General features: G+C 41.4%; 3 protein-coding genes across 5 annotated transcripts; 2 read left to right on the forward strand and 1 right to left on the reverse strand.

The window, feature by feature from the left end:
• Positions 1-2052: 2052 nt before the first annotated feature.
• Positions 2053-4808, forward strand: RPL36A (ribosomal protein L36a). Its single transcript, XM_006210270.4, has 5 exons — positions 2053-2110; positions 2522-2627; positions 2836-2903; positions 4229-4351; positions 4729-4808. The coding sequence occupies exons 1-5, from the start codon at positions 2108-2110 to the stop codon at positions 4747-4749; spliced, it is 321 nt and encodes a 106-aa protein (XP_006210332.2). The 5' UTR covers positions 2053-2107; the 3' UTR covers positions 4750-4808.
• Positions 4809-6696: 1888 nt separating this feature from the next.
• On the reverse strand, positions 6697-14638 carry GLA (galactosidase alpha). The gene is made up of 7 exons (XM_006210271.4): positions 14270-14638; positions 11581-11755; positions 10357-10534; positions 9696-9787; positions 8111-8272; positions 7697-7894; positions 6697-7329 (listed from the first exon to the last, which is right to left on the reverse strand). The coding sequence occupies exons 1-7, from the start codon at positions 14461-14463 to the stop codon at positions 7039-7041; spliced, it is 1290 nt and encodes a 429-aa protein (XP_006210333.1). The 5' UTR covers positions 14464-14638; the 3' UTR covers positions 6697-7038.
• Positions 14639-14788: 150 nt separating this feature from the next.
• Positions 14789-20665, forward strand: HNRNPH2 (heterogeneous nuclear ribonucleoprotein H2). Of its 3 annotated transcripts, none has more exons than XM_006210272.4 (2): positions 14789-14920; positions 18412-20665. In XM_006210272.4, the coding sequence occupies exon 2, from the start codon at positions 18465-18467 to the stop codon at positions 19812-19814; it is 1350 nt and encodes a 449-aa protein (XP_006210334.1). In that variant the 5' UTR covers positions 14789-14920; positions 18412-18464; the 3' UTR covers positions 19815-20665. The 3 variants fall into 3 exon arrangements, with proteins under 3 accessions (XP_006210334.1, XP_015099911.1, XP_072812183.1); XM_015244425.3 differs by having other exon boundaries at positions 14805-14908; XM_072956082.1 differs by lacking the exon at positions 14789-14920 and adding an exon at positions 16261-17581.
• The last annotated feature ends 34 nt before the right edge of the window (positions 20666-20699 follow it).

Raw genomic sequence — 20699 nt, forward strand, 5'->3', positions numbered from 1 at the left:
CACATGCCCTGTCCCTTCTCAAAGTCCTTCTTGTGGTGGAGACTGGGCATTGATATGGGGATCTCGACAAGGGAGAGCAGGATGAGGGGGATAAAACTAGGCACTTCTTCACCCTCTGCCCATGCGCACTCCTCTAACATGCTTGTCTGGATGACAGAAGGACCGTACCCAAATAGTGCCAATATCTCAACAGAGGAAAGTGAACAGATCACGTACTCTGCAAGACCAGGCTGCAATAGAGTCCTGTGTTCAATTATGAGTGCCTCATCTTAGGGGAGATCAATGAGCAGGAGTGTGTCCAAAACAGAGACCAGGATAGGTGAAAGGAAACTAAACCAAAGCCAGGCTACCCAAGGTGTGACAGAAAGAAATACGGTTGATTAGACGTAGAAGTACCATGTTCACTGTCTTCATATTTCCATGTTACTAACATCAAAAACCTCTAGAAACTCCTCAAAGGCCAGTGAGACTGCATAAGAGCCTAGAGAGAAGAAGGAAATGCTGTGAGTCTACAGGCAGGCTGTTTGGCAAAGAAACTTTTAGGAAATGTAGCAGGCGGTGGTCATGTTTTTATTATCTCATTCCAGGAGACTATCCAACAAAATGAGGATGATGAGAGAGTCAGCTCTGAACCCATGGGTGTTCCTGGAGAGTTATGCAAGCAGGAGACCCCAGGCTTTCAGAGTTCCTTAGCCCCTAATCCACTGACATTTCTTCCTGTGTCCTTGCTCAACTCTCTCTCCTCATTATTTTCTGCCCTGCAGACACTCCTGCTTCCGCTGTGTGATGTTGTGGTTAAGTGCAGGGCTGTGGTGTTAGACTACCTGGGATCAAATTACAGCTCCACAAAATAGCCACTGGTGTGACTTTGGGTAAGTGAATTTCATGTCTCTTGTGTCTCAGTTTTCTTATCTGTTAAACATTACTAATAGTACATACCACCTGGGTTGTTAGAATTGAAAGAGATAGTATGTAAGGTAGTTCAGAAAATACCTGGCACATAATAAGTGTTCAATAATTGTTAGCTGTAATAATTACCAGGCCACAACAGCCATATTGAATAATGGTAAAGGAATCCAAGCTCTGGTGGCAGATCACCTGTGTTTGTATCTTGGTTCCTCCAAATACTATCAACATTGGGCAAATCATCTAATATCTTACAGTCTCAATTTACCTCATCTGTAAAGTGGGAATAATAGTATCACCTACCTCCTAGAATTACTGTGAGAATTTTATGAGACAATCCATTTAAAATGCTCAGTATCCTGCAGTCTTTCTTTCTCTGCTGGACACTCTTGAAACCTATCATGTGCCTTCTGCCAGGTATGCAGTGAAGGGAAGAGCTGCTGGATACTTTCTGGCTCTTGGCTTGATTATTGCTATTTCTGGAGCTGAACAATTTCATCCTCACTTTTCAGAACCTAGGGCAGTCAACTTGCTCCCTCAACTTAAGGAGGCTGTTTAATGCTGATCATTGTTCATTTTTACAAAGTACTTTGTAATTATGTATTTATGACCGTGATTATTTGATTACTGTGTCCTTCCCCTAGAACTGTGCCAAACACATTTATTGAATTTACCATGACCAACTGGCCATGTGGTAGATGAACTAGAGCACTGGTCCCCTCCAAGCCTTCGGTGAACCAGCAGTTCACTGTGAAAGATGTTGTTCCCAGCGTCCTTGAGGTGGAACAGGAATGGGACATGGAGGTGGAGGGCTCCTTCACTTGACCTTAGTCCCGGCTTCCCTTAAGGATATGGACAGGGAAGCCAGAGGGTCTGGAAGGAGCACTGCTTCCTGCACTTAACGCTGCTACGTAGCAGTGTCTGCCGAAAGTGATGAGGTGTGAAAAATTTGCAGAGCTAGGGGGTTGGGGCGGGAGGAAGTTGACGAGAGTGGATCAGCCTCAGGCAGCTCCCTTCCTTAAGCTCGCGCTCGCGGCTCCGAATCGAGTCCTCTCGGCCGCCAGAGGGCGCTGCGCACAGAGCCTTAGACTCTATGGTCGCTCCCACCGACTCCCATGAGGAAGCGCGACCAGAAACCTCCTATATACTTCCGTTTCCGGCCCGGCTTTCTTCTTTCCGTTCCGATAGCGCTCTAGCAAACATGGTAGGACTTTGGAGAGGGGGCCGGTAACATCCAGTTTAATCTTTCTCTTTCCTTTGATGATGCCGTCCGGGACGGGTCCGGGCACCTGCGTGGACTCGTTGTTCCAAAGAAACTCAATATTGCCGGGATCGAGCCCAGAGGGACCGGGATTCGGGGCCAGGAATTGAAGTGATAGAATCAGACGTAGACTTAGTTGGGGGTAGAGTGAATGTTACCGTTCCACTTAGCGGCTCGATGGGGGCCACAGTATTTGAAGCACATGGCGCTGGACCACCTTCTAGTCAGTGTTTTGTGTTAGCGAGAAGTTTGAGAGTCGAGTCCTCGTGGGATGCCTTAGCTTCAGCTGGGTCGGGTGGGGCGTTGTGCCAATGGTCCGATAACACCGCACGTTCTGAACGATTTATTTCCCAGGTGAACGTTCCAAAAACCCGTCGGACTTTCTGTAAGAAGTGTGGCAAGCACCAACCCCACAAAGTGACGCAGTACAAGAAGGGCAAGGATTCTCTGTATGCCCAGGGTAAGACGATCTGTATGGGGTTGGTTTTAATGCGGCATTTGTGTAGTAAGCGGAATGCACGAGCCCTGTCCCCCTTCCCTCCCCGATTTGGGCATTTCATTGACGTTTCTCCTGGAAAGCCCAAGATAAAACCGTGAGAAGACTTCCATGTGGCTGTTGTGATTTATTATGTTTGATATACCCTGACAAGTGACTTTCATTCCCCCAGGAAAGCGGCGTTATGACAGAAAGCAGAGTGGTTATGGTGGGCAGACTAAGCCGATTTTCCGGAAGAAGGTTCGTAGTGATCACTCTTTGATATGCTTCCCACTTACTGTGGCAGAGAGTTTGCATTTATTTTTAGCCCACACATCTCTACAGTATAGGTACGTGTTCCCATAGTTCTAGGAAGGTGTTTTCAATTACCTGCAGTGACATATCTAGTAGATAGTGCAGCGGGGAGTGCAGTCCATGTCTGACTCTCGTCTACAGTTCTGCCTCTTATTATTTTATATATATTTTTGTCTTTTTTGAAGAGGCGAACATTAAGGAACGTGCCTTGTCATTGTAAGGACTGAAGTTTAAGTACGCAAGTAAATCCTTTCCTTTGCCCTGTTCCTTACCTGGTGTCATGTCCAAGTGAATCCTCAGCTCATGTTTGTAGTACGGTATTTTGCGTGTCAGTTCAGAAGCCTGCAGTCAGTCTGCTACCTATCTCATGAAGCCTTAAAGCTCTTTAAAATGGCCATGTAGATCTTCCACTGGGCTCCTGAATCCCCTTTCTCAGGCTGAATTTGTTGTACCCCAGGTGTCTGCTCCTGAAAGTACACAGTCTTTGGAGCATAGCATTCCCACGAACACAGCATTACTTTTGGCACTTAGTTCCTCATTCAGCTTGGTTCCAGAAAGTATTAAGAAATGATTTTAATGTTCATTTAGATGCAATAAATGGTTTGATCTCAAGGTGGTAAATGAAACACTTGATTGTCTTTTCACATTCAGCTAACTTGTTTAGGACACCGGGGAGATTGTTGTACCTAGGTTTTTGCTCTTTTGAGAACTGCAAACTAGCAGTAATGGAATTTTGACTACCAGGAGCAAGCTTTAAAAATTGTTTATTTGTGGGGAGCGTACTCTGACTTAAATAATACAGTTGAATGCACGTAAGATCTAGATGTAATTGTTGGTAGTCTCCAGAGAATAGATCTTAAGTAACAATTATTAACCCTATTTAATGAATTGCAAAAGTTGTATTTATTTCATAGTTGCATGGACTAGTTGCTTCATTTTTGGTTGTCTGGAATACTTAACTGTAGAACTGCTGAAAGCCCACACTGTCAAGGTGGTATGATGAGTGCCTATTTGGTAAACCCTTTAGGATGTTTTCTGTGATTGGAGAACTTGATGCCAATTAGATAACCTGCCACCTTTGCTAGTACATTATTCATTAAATCACAATTTTCTTCATATTCCCACTTGCTCCCTATAGCTAAGGACAAATTTTCACAACTCTATCATTCGCAGAGCTTTGCTTTGAATGGTACTTAATCCAACCATAGCCATATTTTTGAAGGATTTTCTGTAGTGATTTATGAAGGCTTTGACTTAATTCTTTTCCCCAGGCTAAAACTACAAAGAAGATTGTGCTGAGGCTTGAATGCGTTGAGCCCAACTGCAGATCTAAGAGAATGCTGGCTATTAAGAGATGCAAACATTTTGAGCTGGGAGGAGATAAGAAGAGAAAGGTATATAATTATGGGTGGAAGGTGCAGTTTTTTCCTGTATGGCTTTATTATGCCTAGAGAGGTGAATATTTCTGCCTACTCGTTTTTGTGGCATCAAGATGGGAGGGGAAAATTGTGCTGAACACTGGAATTTGACACAACATTGTAAAATGATTATAAATCAATAAAAAATGTTAAAAAAAAGATGGGAGGGGAAAAAAGATCAGGGGGAGTCCTCAAAACAGCTAAATCCATAGCTCAAAGTATGGGGTTTTTGGTGTTGGTTTTGACATGATTAGGAAGGGGAGGAGAAGGATGGTGATCCCTTCAGGAGTAGACATTGTTCTTGATGGAATACAAAATACAAAACTTAACCTTTTTTGTTTGTTTTATTGCAGGGCCAAGTGATCCAGTTCTAAGCTTCAAATTTTGTGTTTTATTATGAAGACAATAAAAACTTGAGATCATGTTTACTTCATTTGGTTTCAGTTGTTTTTTGGGGAGGGAAATAAACTAGGACCATCAATAAAATTCTCCTTGTGGGGAAATTTATGCGTGATGGTTCAGGGTACTTGATTCATTAGGGGTGGACTACTGGTTGAACTCGCATCAGATATTCTAATGGTCTAATTTGGCACTTTAAACACTTGGGGCTTCTTGGGATTCCTTTTGCTGTTAAAAAGCAGAAGTTATTGGTTACCATGGGACATAGAGACCTGAAATTCAGGGCCAATGGGATGAGATCAGTGAATATGAGGTTTACCAGGAGTGAAATAGTCTCAGATCCCTTTACTAAAATCATTGAATGAGGAATTGTGACCCAGTTCTAGGCACAGCATAGAACTTATGTGTCCTTATGCTTATATTTCATATATATATATATATATATATATATATATATATACTTATTCTGATATTTACTAACAAACATTTTTATATATTTCCTCAAATTTTAAACTGACTTACTTTCATCATGTTCAAATAACTGCAAAGGACAGAATTTCTAGTGAATTAAACTCCCCAATGAAATCTGAGGGATTTCTGTCCAATTTTAAAATGCCTAAGAGTTGCAAATTTTTACATCCTGTTCCTCTTTGTATACTATTGTATGCTTCATTTTTATTGATGTTGAGCTCTTTATAGTTGTGCAGCAAAAAACTCGAGGAGAAGCAGATAATGCTACACATTTTGGTAACTAGAAGCACACCTCAACGAGATAAGATAGTTTTCTTTCAAGTTAGTTTCTGTGGATGAATTAAGTCTGGGTTTACCAATTCCATTTTTTATTAACTGAATGATTAGTCCTCCGATTTTATTGAAAATAATTGATAATCACCTGACAGGCAAAGGAATTGTTACAACTCGCACTTTGTATTTTGAGCAGGCTTTTTGTGTCCGTTTTTGTACTGTAGTGCATCCCGGATGGGTGAGATGAATACCCTTTTTTGTTTGTGTGGGGGAAGGGTGATCGTCAAAGGGGAGGTGGTAAAGGAGCAGGCCTGAAGCACTAACTGCAGGTTGGTCCTCAGGTAAACCAACTGGAGGAAAAGGGAGGAATTGGAATATCCGGAAATTCCCTTAAAATGACTCTCCATAACCTCCAGTTTGAAGTTCATTGCATCACAGGACCTCAAGAGAGAAGGCAGTTCTTAAAGTGGAAGGAGTCTTCTGGCCCGAGGTTTGGTATTTTAGGTCATAATGTACCAACTATTGTTGGTGAAAGTAAGCTATTTGCATTTGTTGGATCTAGACTGCAAACATCGGATTTGGGAACCTAGGTGGTGGGGTGTTTCTTGACAAGATTCTTCCATAAAAATTCGGTTGCCTCTAAATCTTTCATTTATGAAGGTTATTACTGCTGGGGTTTCTTTTTTTTTTTTTGCCCTTCAAGTGAGGAAGTAGTTTTTTTATATTCCCTTTGGGCTAAAATTATAATTAGTGTCATCTAAGCACCTCAGTAGGTGACAGTATAAGGGTTAAAAACCTGAGTTTAAATCCTGGCTGCAATTAACAGTGAGTAAGTACCTGTGTCAGGGTTGTTGGGAGGATAAAACTGAGTCACTACACTTTATGCATCTGGAATAGGGCCTGGCACACAGTTCCAATACAGGCATACCTCAGAGATGCTGCAGGTTTAATTCCAGTCCATCGCAATAAAGTTACTCCCACAAATTCTGCGGTTTTCCAGTGCATGTAAAACTTATGTTTACACTATAATCTATTAAAGTGAGTCTAAATCTATTTACACTATATATATTTACAGTTTACACGATAATGTAATCTATTAAAATATATCTAAAAATGTACACACCTTAATTTAAAAATACCTTATTTCTAAAAATGCTAACCATCATCTTAAGCCATCGGTGAGTCAAAAATTTTTATTTGCAATAGTAACATCAAAGATCACAGAGCACCATGATAAATATAATGATAATGAAAAAATCTGAACTATTACAGGAGTCACCAAGATGTGACATAGAGACATGAAGCGAGCAAATGCTGTTGGAAAAATAGGGCCAATAGACCTGCGATAGATGTAGGGTTGCCACAAACCTTCAATTTTCTTTTTTAAAGTGCAGTACTTATGAAATGCAATGAAAGTAAATTATTATTTTACTTGTATGGAAAATATTACTCAAGGATATCAGAGAACAGATGAAGGTGGACAAAAGTGGAATACTCACTTCAGCAACAAAATATACATTTTAAAGGGAGCTTTTTGATGCAATCTTGCTTGCACTTTCTAGCCGAAGCAAAACAGTACCTGTGGGATTTATCTGAGTTTTTAAACTTTTAGTCCATTCATAAAACCCAAGCTTTGTCTTCACAGGGAGGAGCTGTGTGATCAGGCACGCAGGATTACAGGCCAGTCCTTTACCCAGGGAAGCAATAGGGATGGTATAAGAACGAGGTCCACCAATATCCTGCAGGTTTACTACAGCTACAGCCCAGGCTAAGTTCGAGAGAGGGCGTTCCCACACCTCAAAGTTGTCACTCTGAAAAGTAAGCCAAGAAAGTAGGTGTGATAGCTTGGTAACTGGCAATAAGCTGCCTTGCTAGTTGTGGAATTCAGTCTTATTTATAATCAGAACCATGGAGAACTTCTAGGAAAAATTAGCAAAAAAAAAAAAAAGAGCCTCAGTATTGATTATGATATCAAGATTAAAAAATGTATGCTCAAAAGATCAGTGCATTTCCTCCAACGTAACAGATTTAGGCCCAAGACAAAATTGGTACTTGGGTATTAAGCCATCTTAAGACACATACCCCAAACATACATCCGGATGAACTGTAAGCTAGAAGGCAGGAGAATACGTTCCTAGCCAATTCCTATTTTCTCCCATAGAATGTTATTTACCATACCTTTCTAAGCCGGTACCCCTGCTTGCCCAAGGGGTCCTGGTTGATGGCAATTACATCCTTATTCTGAAGAAGGCCTTTGGCTTCAGGGCTGATGTGTCGGAGGTCATTGGACATGAATAATGGAGCAGCCATGATAGCCCAGAGGGCCATCTGAGTTACTTGCTGATCCTGGCTGAGACCAAAGTTGCCAATCACCAACTGGAACAAAGAATGAAGTAAGAATTCAAGTGAGGTAAGACAAAATATTGTTAAAATTGCCCAGTCACAGAGAGAAGTCACATTCCTGGGCACCCTGCTCTGAGTACTTTCACAAAGAGCCTGCCCTCAGGAACTTCTCCCTTCTAATTTACCTGGAGTGTCAAGGGAGAAACAGGTCCACTGCAGGAGCCTGAACAGGAGGGCTCAGATTCTTACCATATCAGGGTCATTCCAACCCCCTGGTCCTGCGGCAGGAACAACTGACTCCTGGTTAGAAGATGTCCAGTCTAAGATGCTCCTTACACTTTGCCAAGAATCATAAATGTCAGCAGAATTTCTCCAGTGATTGCAGTACTGTCGGATTTCTGTGTAATTGGGCTATAAAAACAGAGAGAATGCTTCTGTTTACTTTCAAATAACATTCTTGTGAGATGAAAACAGTGAAGTTTAAAGAAGGCACTCGTAGCCTTCTCAATTTAGTTTACAGATGAAAGGTCTCCACGAAGAGAGCTAATTACTTTCTAGACTGGAATTTCATTGTAAGAAGTTTGCTTCAGAAGTAGCCATATAACTTAAAATGGCTTTAACACTGTTTTGGCTGGAAATTTACCAAATGGTAACTAGGTACAGTAGTCCCCCCTTATCACAGGGGATACATTCCAAGACTCCCAGTGGATGCCTGAAACAACTAACAGTACCAAACTCTATCTATACTATATTTTTTCTTATACAGGTACTAATGGGTCGGTAGCATCCACAGCGTGGATAAGCTGGACAAAAAGATGATTCATGTCCTGGGCAGGATGGAGTGGATGGCATGAGATTTTATCATGTTACTTAGAAGAGGGTGCAGTATAAAAACTTATAAATTGTTTATTTCTGGAATTTTCCATTTAATATTTTTGGACTGCAGTTGACCAGGGGTAACTGAAGCTGTGGAAAGTAGTACCGTGGATTGGGGCGACTACTGTATTGGGATTATGGAAGATTTTAGTTTTTCCACACTTCACTATATTTCAAACTTTTCCAAAAGGAACATGTATTACTTTGATAATTAGAAATAAACAGAATGATCTCCTAATGTAATATTGTAAATCAACTACACTTCAATGGAAAAAGAAATAACTAAGATGATTTTAATAAGTAAAAGCAAAAGCTGCAAATGACACAGGACTTGGCAAGCATATTAAGCAATTTGAACCCTAGGCATACAATCTGTTAAAGGAATGAATAAAAGCTTGTACATAGGCAGGTGGGATATCTGACGTTTAAGATGTTGAGACAGAGGTGAGAGAATTTTGCAGATTAGAAGGAAACAACAGGGATTCATTCTATAAACAATTACTCAACACTTACCACATTGAAGGGATACAGTGATAAAGTCAGACAAGGTCCCTGCCCTCCTGGAGCTTACATTCTAATGGAGGAGACAGACAGTAAGCAAGTCAACAAATAATTGCACATAGTGCTAAGCTCTTAGAAGGAAACTGAACAGGTTAACACGATAAAAGAATGAAGTAGGCTGATTCAGGATATATTTTGTACTGAGAGGACTGCTGATGGATAGGTTGTGAACCATGAGACAAAAGAAAGGATCAAAGATGCCTGGCTTCCCAGTTGATGGCAGCTTAGACTTCAATTACAGCAGTGGGGTTGTGAGAAGTAGGTGGATCCCAGGAGAGATGTTAGGATGAGACTGTTAACTAGGGTTTAACTTTGACAGGGACCTTTGTCTCCTTTGTTGTCAAGTTCTAAAAATCTATCGGCAAGGCTCTGGTGGATTCTGGGCTCACTAGCTCACCTTAACAAAGGGCCATGCATAAAGGGGCCACTCACAGGAGTACACAATGCTTCTGCCAGTCCTGTTCAGGGCCAAGGACATTTGCTTATAACCTGTATGAGAAAACAACGTGTAAAATAATGAAAAGAAGGGAATTTCCAGCTGGGGCTGTATATTTTAAAAATAGGCTACGTGGAAGGGGCATGTTTATATTTTAAACCAGCAGCAGAGACAAGTGACTGCTCTGTGCTTACGTTGTATCTAGTACCGCCCAGACTGTGGGATTGTTCTGAGGACAGTGCGGGATAGTGCACATATTGAGGAAAGGTAGGAAAGAAGATGCTCTTTTCTCTGTGACTGACATTCTGGAGGCTTTTCCAAGTGATGGATGGAGAGTTACAATTACTATCTGTAAGTAACTCAGAGCCCTCTTGAATTGAAAGTCCACAGTATTAGTTTTGGTTAGGCATACACGGATTTTACATGCCTGAATGAATAAATGCATGGAGAAACTGAAAAAAAAGAGAAGAGGCAGGAGCTCTGGCACATTAAGAGTAATTATTATTTCCAGTATTGTGACTGGGTATTTCAAATGTGAGGATTAGTTCTTCGGATGCTCAGCTACCTTGGCCTCAAAAGTTCTGCCCTTTGCTCATGGCTAAATTTTTTGAATGAAACCTACCATCTGCCAAATGTTTTACACTGTCACAGTAACAACCATCAAATTTTAGCAGATCTACTCCCCAGTCAGCAAAGGTCTTGGCATCAATGTCATAGTATCCATAACTTCCAGGGTAGCCTGCGCAGGTTTTATTTCCGGCATCTGCATAAATCCCTAGCTTCAGTCCTTTGCTATGGACCTGAAATGAGAAAAAAAGAGTTACCTCAATAGAAGGGCAATCATGAAGTAGAAAGAGAGAACCACTCCAGGCTGGAGGCAGAGACCAGTACACTTCACCAGTACTTCCCCCCACCCCACCGCCAAGTTCCGAAAATTGTCCAGATGACTTTGTTGGGAGATAAAGAGCAAAGCCTCCAATTCTGCTGAGTTCAAACTGTACATGTAATTACAGCACAGAACTGAAGTTCCCTGTCCATGGCTCTAATCTTCTTCTGATGGGATCCTTAGAGTTACCTTTTCAGGGCAATGATAGATATAGATATATCTGGACAAAGATGCTCTCCTTAACTAAACCTTAGATCCCTCTGAGCCCTCTTCTCAAGTAGGCCTCTACTTTGGCCTTCCTTGCCTAGTTTCAGCAAGAATCCTGCTAAATTATCCCCCTACCCTCAAAATCTGATCAAACTCCTTATGACCCACCCTTGATGTCTAACCCCAGGGCCTGCCCTTAGCAAGAATATGCCTCCTCTTAGTCCCTTCTAGTAATTTTCCATCCGTTGATCCTCACAATCTACCCATTGGCTATAAAACCCCACTTGTCTTTGGTGAATTTGGAATTGTGCTTGTCTCTTTCCCCTAATACAATAGCACTGAATTTTATTCAGTTTCTGTCTTCACTGCCTTTAACTACTGTCCAGCTCTATTACTGTTTAATAATCCCCAGAATATATTCCTTTTACCTTCTAAAATTCTAGTTTATAGCACAATTACAATAATTGCTCAAAGCTTATATAAAAATATGTGCACATATGTCAAGAACCAAGTTCCTTTTTCCTCCTAGAGAATTTAGTGGTTTCAGCAAAAGGAGAACTTCTCCAAGATGGGCCTCAAGAGCTATTGCAAAATATAGATGTGCTGATGGGATGAACATTCTATCTGATAAGCCTTACAATTCAATACTCAGGTAACAGCAGCTATTTTAGTTTCTAAATGTTTTTGAGCAAGCTTAGGTACAGAAGTGCTTACAGTTTCCTGAAAGAAAAAGAGAACTATCTATAAACTCACAAAATCAGCTAGATGGCGGATCCCATTAGGAAAGCGGTTAGAGTCTGCCTGAAGTCTGCCTTTTGAATCTCTCTGAGGAGCCATCCAACAGTCATCAATGCAGAGGTACTGATAACCCGCATCCTTCCAGCCATCTGAGACCATGAGCTCAGCCATCTGCAGGAAAAGCTTCTCGCTGAAAGAGAAATCCCAAGAATCGTTACAATTCATTAAACAAATACTTGAGTACTCCTATTTGTTAGACATCTCGGGGTTTTACAATTTATTTCTCAACCCAGTAATAGTTTGGTAGTAACCACAACCAATGCAAGGTAACACGGATTGGGCCATGTTTCTTCTCCCTCCTCTCCCCTCTTAATAATACCACCCTACGGGCCCCAAACAATTAAAATATGAATGAGAAATACATGAAATGGAAAAGGCTATTAGAACTAAGAAGAAAGTACAGTAAAGTAAAAAGCTACCAAGTTAACATAATCAACAGCTTCCTTAGATATCCACAGTAACCTATTCAGAGAAAAAGACCATTCACAAGAGCAACCAAAAAAGTAACAGACAAAACCTAGAATACCTGGAAACAACTTTAAGATATGTGCAGGGTTCATATGAATAAAATGATGCTGTTTCCAAATTATTTAAGTGGACAGACATTATTTTGCCCTCGATTAGGAAAACGCAATATTAAAAAGCAGCTAATTCTCCCTATACACCTTTATACATTTAATAAGACCCTGAACAAATCCCCAAAGAACCACTGTATTCACAACATACAATAAAATAAAAACAAGTAAAACAACCCCCAGCCCACATTCCAGTTGAAAAACAGGGAACTAACAAACAAGCAGTCCATAACAGAAACCATGCAAAGAGCCAATTTAACATACAAAAAGATGTTCAAGTGTATCAGGAATCAAACACATGACAATAAAAACACCTACCAGACTGGCAAAATTTAAAAGAATGACAAAAAAGCACTGTTGGCCAGGCTGTGGGGAAACAGGAATTCTTCATACACTGTTGTTGGGAAGGTGCATTTATAATACTTTTGGGGAGGATAGTTTGAGAAGAAACAGAATGAGCATACATTTGGATCTAGTAATTAGACTTTTAAGGAAAGAATCGGATGATGTACAAGTGGGGTGAGTGGAGCTTTGGTCATAATAAAGAAAAATTGAAGAGCCTGAACAGCTTTCAACAGGAGATTGCTTAAATAAATTATGGTATATACATACAATTAGCATTTATGAAGCTCTTATTCTGTGCCAGGCAATCACTCTATTTACATTTAGAAAGGGTAATTAATTTGCTGAAGGTCACCTGGCTAAGTCATACTTCACTAGAATTTGAACCTGGGCAGACAACAGAGTCTTGTGGTTAACTGCTCATGATATAAACATGATCTCATTTTTACTGAAAATAATTTTTAAAAGAAATTTGTGTTTGTATTTACACAGAAAAATTGGCAAGGTTGTAAATCTTTATTTTCATTATACCCTTCTTTACTATCTATATTTTTTGCCATGATCATGCATTTTTAATAATCAGGTACAAAAATAAGATAACCACCACTTAGAAAAAAAGGAAAAGACAAAAAAAGAAATATGTGATGGGCACAATTTACCCTAGGGTCACGATGGATTTAGTCTGAAACTTAGAAGGCCAATTAATTGTCATGTTTGACCAACACTCTGACTTCACCTGTAAAGACACTAATAGGAATAACTTATGACCACTGGGGTGTAACATGACCAAGGCTTATGGAGGGGCCTCTGCACCAAGGGTATCTTTACTGTTTTTTTTTTAACAACATCTATCGGCGATTCCTAACCTTTCTAGATCACAAATCCCTTTGAGAATCTGAACAAAGCTCAAGATCCTCCCTCCCTAAAAACACACATACTTATATTTGCAGCTATGCATTACTTTTTCCATCAATTCCAGGTTAAGAACATTTCTTCTCTATGCCTCATTGAGGGGTCTGGTACCGCACTGTGCTATGTACTTCAAATGGGTTATCTCATTGAAAGTCCACCTGTGTGAACTACTTTACAGATCCTCTGAGTTGACTCTCTTAGGTAGGAGATGTTATCTAGATTTACAGATAAGGAATGTATGGATCAGATAGGATCAGCACCTGTTTCAGCCAGCCTCAACCCTCACCTTCGACAGATAAGAGTTTCTCCACGTCAGCCTTCCAAGGAGACGCCATACTCAAGGGCTATTGGGTGGGGAGATCTCAGAGACTAAATTCTCTCTAAATTCCCTCAAGTTACAGCCAAGGAACCCGTGACCCCAAAAGGAGAAGAAGTGGCATGCGTCTTAGTCCTCTGCCTCTCCTACTCACCACAGCTGTCCTTACTGCGAGTACCTGGCAGGGACAGCAGCTCTCAATAAGGGTGTGAATGGAATTGGATGGTAAACGGAGAAAGTCCTTAGGTGGGTGATCAATCAGAGAGAGACGGAGAAGCAGGGGCGGCTGGCGGGACTCCCACCCCACAAGGGGTCAAATGGAGAAAATGTAGGGCTAGTCTCCATTTGGGGCAGTTTGCTGTGGGTGAAAAAGAAGCAGCAGCAATAGTGGAGTTCTCCCCCGGCTCAAATGTTCTCACTGAGCCCCTCCATCCCTCCAAACACAGCTAGACAGATACCCGGATAGCGAAGGGAAGGGGGTACCCAATGTCTTTAATACCTGATACAGGAATCTGGCTCTTCTTGGCAGTTCACGTTGCACATGAAGCGCTCCCAGTGCAGCCAGCCCATGGTAGGGGTCATCGCTAAGCCGTTGTTCAGAGCCCGGGTCCCAGGGACGCCCCAGAGAACCAAGGCCAGGCAGCAAAAGGCCAGCGCGCAGCCCAGCCGTGTGACTCTGCTCATCAAGTTCATCGTCGCTGTCACCTGTGCGACACAGGTTTCCCCGAGTCACCTGAGCTTTTAAGTTTAACCTTAAGGGCTAAAAAGGCGGAGGCGGCCCGCGGAATCCGATTTCAGCCTCATCACCAATCACCGGTGAGTTATTAAGCAATGACGCGACTGTTTCTCCGGCAACTGGGACGGTTATCCCCAGAGGCGGACCAATGACCAGTCACAGAAGACGCACCGCCACCAATCACGCGCTGCCTTTCTGGATATCGACCCGCCCTATTTTCCTACAGAAGGAAGTGCTGCACTTTAATGATCCCCAGTTAAAGCTGAGCGGCGCTCACGTGACCGAGATCTCACATGACGTAGATCCTCACGTGATCAATCGCTTACGTGAGCAGAAGTAGTTCTGGTCGTCGTCTACCGTCTCGCTATAGCCGTTTGAGGGAAGAAAGAGGAAAATTATCCGGTATCGTTAGAGGTTGGTGTGTGGGTGGGATCCGGGGACCCGGGGGTGGTGATGATGAAGGCCAAAGCGGGGTCCGCGGGCCGCCTCCGCCTTTTTCGTTCCCTGCTTTCCCCTCCCCCGCTCCCTCCTCCCCCCCATCTCAGTGCCGGGAAGCCGCCTTTGCTGCGCCTGGTGGGGAAATGGTGGACGTTCGTGACTGTGTCTGTGTTTTTGTATATCTGTCTGTCTGGGCGGGTCTCAAAGGACCCTTAAGAGAATCCGTAAGCAGAAAAACGTTTGAAAACCACGTCCCCGGATTAGGAAAAACAGATCTTGAGACCAGTGGTCTGAATGCAGGTCCATCCATTCAGGCACTCAGTCTCCAGTGCCTAATTGTCTGTCTGTTTGTAGGGGGAGGCACCAAGCGAATTTGATCTGTAGAGTCACATCTAGGCAAATGCTGCGTGCCTGACAGAGGCGCCCAATGAATGTTTTTACTGAATTAAATATTTAAATAATGTTTATTTCTCTGCTCATAACAATCTACATGTTCAATTTTGGACATTCGCAAAAAAACAGTATACTATAAATTAAAAAAAATACATGTAATTCCTCACCCGGAGATAACTACTCAGCATTTTGGTCTGTAAAAAGTCTGTACATAAGACACACATAAATACACAAATTCTTAATTCACAAATGGAATCCTGGTTCCTTCAGGCAGCGGAGTCCTCGTGGCCTTCCCAGGAGACACAGTCATGAAGCAGAACCTCCCTGCCACTACAGAGGGGACGTGGAGGCCTAGCGTGCAGCCGGGACATTGAATGGGATGGGTGATCCAAGAGATAAGGCAGGCAAAAAGCAGAGCGTGTATCTGTCACTCAGACCTAAAGATGGTCTATAGGGAGACAGTTATCGCTGCAGATGCAGCGCTCCAGGCACATAATAGGCAACTAGTAAAAGTTGACTTGAATCCTCAGTGTAGTTTTAGGGCAGTTATTACACTTTGTACTTTCTCTCGCAGAAGCCCAGTGTTCCCAGACCATGTCAGATAAGCCATCCACATACAAAATTAGAAAATTTTATAAAATTTGCTAAACCAAATCCCCGAAAAGTAAGCATTTTGTTTTATGTATTATTTTTTGCTGAAATAAAAGTAATCACTCTCAATAGAAAATTAAGAATGCACAAAAAATTGAAAAACAAATTGAGAAAGCCATAAAACTACCACTCATTAATTAACCACTATTTATTAACATGTGACAAATTCCCCACGCATGTACTTTTTCTAACATAGTTTTTTTTATTCCAGTTACAGTGGTTTTTAAAAATTAAAACTATATAGACTCGTATAGGTTAAAAAGTGAAAATCCACCTCACACTTCCTACCCTCCAGTTATTTTCTCAAAAACAACTTATATGTTTCCAGAACTTCTATGCATCTGCATACATGTATGCATGCCTGCTTATATTTTAAAATAAGTATGATCATACTATGCATAGTCCTTCACTTAATATATTTTGGAAATCTAGGTCAGGGCAGATCTTTATTTTTCAAACAGCTGCATGGCATTCCATTTTAAGGATAAAGTATAATTCATTCAGCCTTCCCCCTGTTGATGGGTAATTAGGTTCCTAATTTTCTGCCATTACTAACAGTGTTGCAGTGAACATTTATGAGTATTTCTGTTGACCAGTTTCCTGGAAGGAATTCTAGCAGGGTCAAAGGATATGTGAACATACGTCTTTTTTATTGTTGAGACTATAAAATAGCTATGATCTTGGGTCACTTAAGATTATAGCATAAGTAATTTCTCATGCTATTAGATATTTTTATAATTTTTATAGTGTGTAATATTTTATCTTTCTTAATAAAATACCTTTCAAAGAATATATAGTTCTATAAATCTCCATCTGAATTTCAGATCATCTCTTTATGGCACATAACTGGAGGTGGATTTACTGTATCAAAAGGCGTGATAAATATTTCCAATTGCTTTCCAGAAATACTATCTCAACTTTCACTCCTCTGGGAGTGTATTAGTTTGTGACCCTGAATATCAGCATTGACTTATCCTCCCTGTTTAATTTTCACTGTCTTAATGGGTGAAAAATGGCAATTAATTCTGGTTTTAGCTTGCATTTCTGATGATTGATGAGGTTTGAACATTTCCCAGACTCCTCTTCTGTAGCCTTACATCTGTACTGCCTCTGTATTTAATGTTACGAAGTCCCACAGGGTCCACTGCTTTGAATACATTGATCACACCTTTCTTCCCGTTTTTAAAAACTGCTGTTGTCTTAGGTGAATCCCTTTACCTATCTCTTAAGAGGCAGGGTTCTAACTGATCTTGCTAGCGTCACCCCGCCCCCCCCACCCCCGCGGGGGGGGCTCTCATTTGAGAGCTACACTGTTGCCATGGCGATCTTTCTGAAAGGTTCTGATTACTTCACTCTCCGCCCCTCACTCTCCGCCCCTCACTTCCCTCCCCTCACTTCCCTCCCCTCACCTCCCTTTCCTCTCTCTTCTCCCCTCAGTCCCCTATTTAAAACCTCCCAAAAGGCCCATAGCCCCTTGTCTACCAGTTAAGACCTTCGGGATCTGATCTCCACCTAGCCAGCCTTCTCTCCTGCCTTGCCGCCTTCTATTTTATGCTCCATCATAATTTTTGAAATTTGTGGATCCCTGAGCCGGTTAGTCCTTTTCATTTAGCCATTCTATGCCAACCGATAGAATTGATCAGCCAGTCCCTGCTTTATAACGCCTTTTCACCCTGCACAGAATCCTGTCATAGCAGGGATAATGTTTATTTGTCCTTTTGTCTTTAGTAAAGATGTACTGTGCCCCTGTAGGACCATGAGCTCTTTCAGGGCTTATTGATCCTTGTGTGCCAGAGCTAACTTTCTGGACCTGGCAACTGAAAAATGTAAAATGAAGGCGTGAGTTCCCCATAATGTCTTTTTCCCATTTCTCTCTTAGGCCTTTTTATTTCCCTGATTTTATTAATTTCTATGAGGTTATTTTTTGTATACTAAGGATAGTGATGTACTTGTTGTAGATATCACAAGTGTATTGTTTGTCTTTTATGTTTAATCTTACTTTTGATGTAATGAAGTTTTTCATTTTTATGTAATCAGACATAGCTATCTTTTGTTGATAATCTTCCACTGATTTCGTTGCCATTAATTTGTATATCTTTTCATTTTCTGACTATGATGTTTATGTGTGGTCAATGTGGAAAACTTAGAACATACAGAAATGTCCAAAGAAAACATTCTTTGAGACAGAAAGCTCCCATAATCCTATCCCCCAGAAATAGCCACCATTAATGGTATCCAACACATAATAGGTATTGAGTAAATAGTTGTTGAATGAATGACTTGAAAATTTGGTGAAGTCTTTTTGTTTATACATATGTCTTACAAAAAAGCTATCAGTGTAATTGAGTTTTCTATTAATAGTTTGCTTTCTTTTACTGTATCATGAACATTTTTCCATGACAATAGTCTTTATCTTTTTTCAGCTACACCGAAATTACATTGAGCCGATCTTGCCACCAAGAGCCCAACAGTCACCATGATGCTAGGCACAGAAGGCAGGGAGGGGTTCGTGGTGAAGGTCAGGGGCCTACCCTGGTCCTGCTCAGCCGATGAAGTGATGCGCTTCTTCTCCGATTGCAAAATCCAAAATGGTACATCAGGTATTCGTTTCATCTACACCAGAGAAGGCAGACCAAGTGGCGAAGCATTTGTCGAACTTGAATCCGAAGATGAAGTGAAGCTGGCTTTGAAGAAGGACAGAGAAACCATGGGACACAGATATGTTGAAGTATTCAAGTCCAACAGTGTTGAAATGGATTGGGTGTTGAAGCATACAGGTCCGAATAGTCCTGATACTGCCAATGATGGCTTCGTCCGGCTTAGAGGACTCCCATTTGGCTGTAGCAAGGAAGAGATTGTTCAATTCTTTTCAGGGTTGGAAATTGTGCCAAATGGGATGACACTGCCGGTGGACTTTCAGGGGCGGAGCACAGGGGAGGCCTTTGTGCAGTTTGCTTCCCAGGAGATAGCTGAAAAGGCCTTAAAGAAACACAAGGAAAGAATAGGGCACAGGTACATTGAGATCTTCAAGAGTAGCCGAGCTGAAGTCCGAACCCACTACGACCCACCTCGAAAGCTCATGGCTATGCAGCGGCCAGGTCCCTATGATAGGCCAGGGGCTGGCAGAGGGTATAATAGCATTGGCAGAGGGGCTGGGTTTGAAAGGATGAGGCGCGGTGCCTATGGTGGAGGGTATGGAGGCTATGATGATTATGGTGGCTATAATGATGGGTATGGCTTTGGATCTGATCGATTTGGAAGAGACCTCAATTACTGTTTTTCAGGAATGTCTGATCATAGATATGGAGATGGTGGGTCCAGTTTTCAGAGCACCACAGGGCACTGTGTGCACATGAGGGGATTACCTTACAGAGCCACTGAGAATGATATTTACAATTTTTTCTCGCCTCTTAACCCCATGAGAGTACACATTGAAATTGGGCCTGATGGCAGAGTTACTGGTGAGGCAGATGTTGAGTTTGCTACTCATGAAGATGCCGTGGCAGCTATGGCAAAAGACAAAGCTAACATGCAACACAGATACGTGGAGCTCTTCTTGAATTCTACCGCAGGCACAAGCGGGGGAGCTTATGATCACAGCTATGTAGAGCTCTTTTTGAATTCTACAGCAGGGGCAAGTGGTGGTGCTTATGGTAGCCAAATGATGGGAGGGATGGGCATATCCAACCAGTCTAGTTACGGGGGTCCTGCTAGCCAGCAGCTGAGTGGTGGCTACGGAGGTGGTTACGGTGGTCAGAGCAGCATGAGTGGATATGACCAAGTTCTGCAGGAGAACTCCAGTGACTATCAGTCTAACCTCGCTTAAGAGAGAAAGAGCAATAAACAACTGCAACAGAAACAAAAGCTGTGCATTTATGGGAGTTGAATGGAGTGGGAGAGATGTCAGGCATATCCAGTGTGATTGGTAAACGGGAAATATCATTGATTCTGATCACTCTTGGTCAGCTAGCTTCTTTCTTTCTTTCTTTCTTTCTTTCTTTCTTTCTTTCTTTCTTACTTTCCTTCTTTCTTTCTTTCTCTTTTTTTTTTAAAGAAAACAAGCAAAAATTATGTTTAACAGTTTTGCATTACAGGCTTGTGATTCATGCTTACTGTAAAGTGGAAGTCAAGATTGTTTTAAAACTTCAAGCTCAGTAATTTTGAACACTGAAACATTCATCTAGGATGTAATAACAAAGTTCAGTATTGACCATAACTGTTAAAACAACTTCCAGCTTTCCTCAAGTTAGTTATGTTGTAGGAGTGTACCTAAGCAGTAAGCATATTTAGGTTAAAGCAATTTCACTTATGTTAAATGTTGCTCTTATACCACAATCCATTGAAAACTTTGGATGCATGTTGAGAAACATGCTTTTCTGTAAAACTCAAATATAGGAGCTGTGTCTACGATAATAAAGTGAAAACATTTGGCATGTTTGTTAATTCTAGCTTTTTGGTTTAATATCCTGTAAGGCACGTGAGTGTACACATTTACTTTTTTTAAAAAAGCTCCAAGACAATTTTGAGATGTAATACCAATACTTTAGGAGTTTGGTCATGTTGTTTGTATGAAATTCTGAGGCTTTGATTTAAATCTTTCCTTGTATTGTGATTTCCATTAGATGTATTGTACTAAGTGAAACTTGTTAAATAAATCTTCCTTTTAAAAACTGGAAATATCTTGTATGGCTTGATTTTTATTATGTTCTAT

This window comes from Vicugna pacos, chromosome X (assembly GCF_048564905.1).
Source record: "Vicugna pacos chromosome X, VicPac4, whole genome shotgun sequence".
NCBI lineage: Eukaryota > Metazoa > Chordata > Mammalia > Artiodactyla > Camelidae > Vicugna > Vicugna pacos.

What these genes read in the sequence shown, in the direction of transcription:
- GLA (XM_006210271.4), bottom strand. Translation starts at nt 14,463, where the DNA reads ATGAACTTGATGAGCAGAGTCACACGGCTGGGCTGCGCGCTGGCCTTT. An exon ending in TCCGCCATCTAGCTGATTTT is followed by an intron (nt 10,535 to 11,580) that starts GTGAGTTTATAG and finishes TTCTCATTTCAG; the next exon opens with GTCCATAGCAAAGGACTGAA. An exon ending in AGGGGTACCGGCTTAGAAAG is followed by an intron (nt 7,330 to 7,696) that starts GTATGGTAAATA and finishes CTTACTTTTCAG; the next exon opens with AGTGACAACTTTGAGGTGTG.
- HNRNPH2 (XM_006210272.4), top strand. Translation starts at nt 18,465, where the DNA reads ATGATGCTAGGCACAGAAGGCAGGGAGGGGTTCGTGGTGAAGGTCAGG.
- RPL36A (XM_006210270.4), top strand. An exon ending in AGCCGATTTTCCGGAAGAAG is followed by an intron (nt 2,904 to 4,228) that starts GTTCGTAGTGAT and finishes TCTTTTCCCCAG; the next exon opens with GCTAAAACTACAAAGAAGAT. An exon ending in GAGGAGATAAGAAGAGAAAG is followed by an intron (nt 4,352 to 4,728) that starts GTATATAATTAT and finishes GTTTTATTGCAG; the next exon opens with GGCCAAGTGATCCAGTTCTA.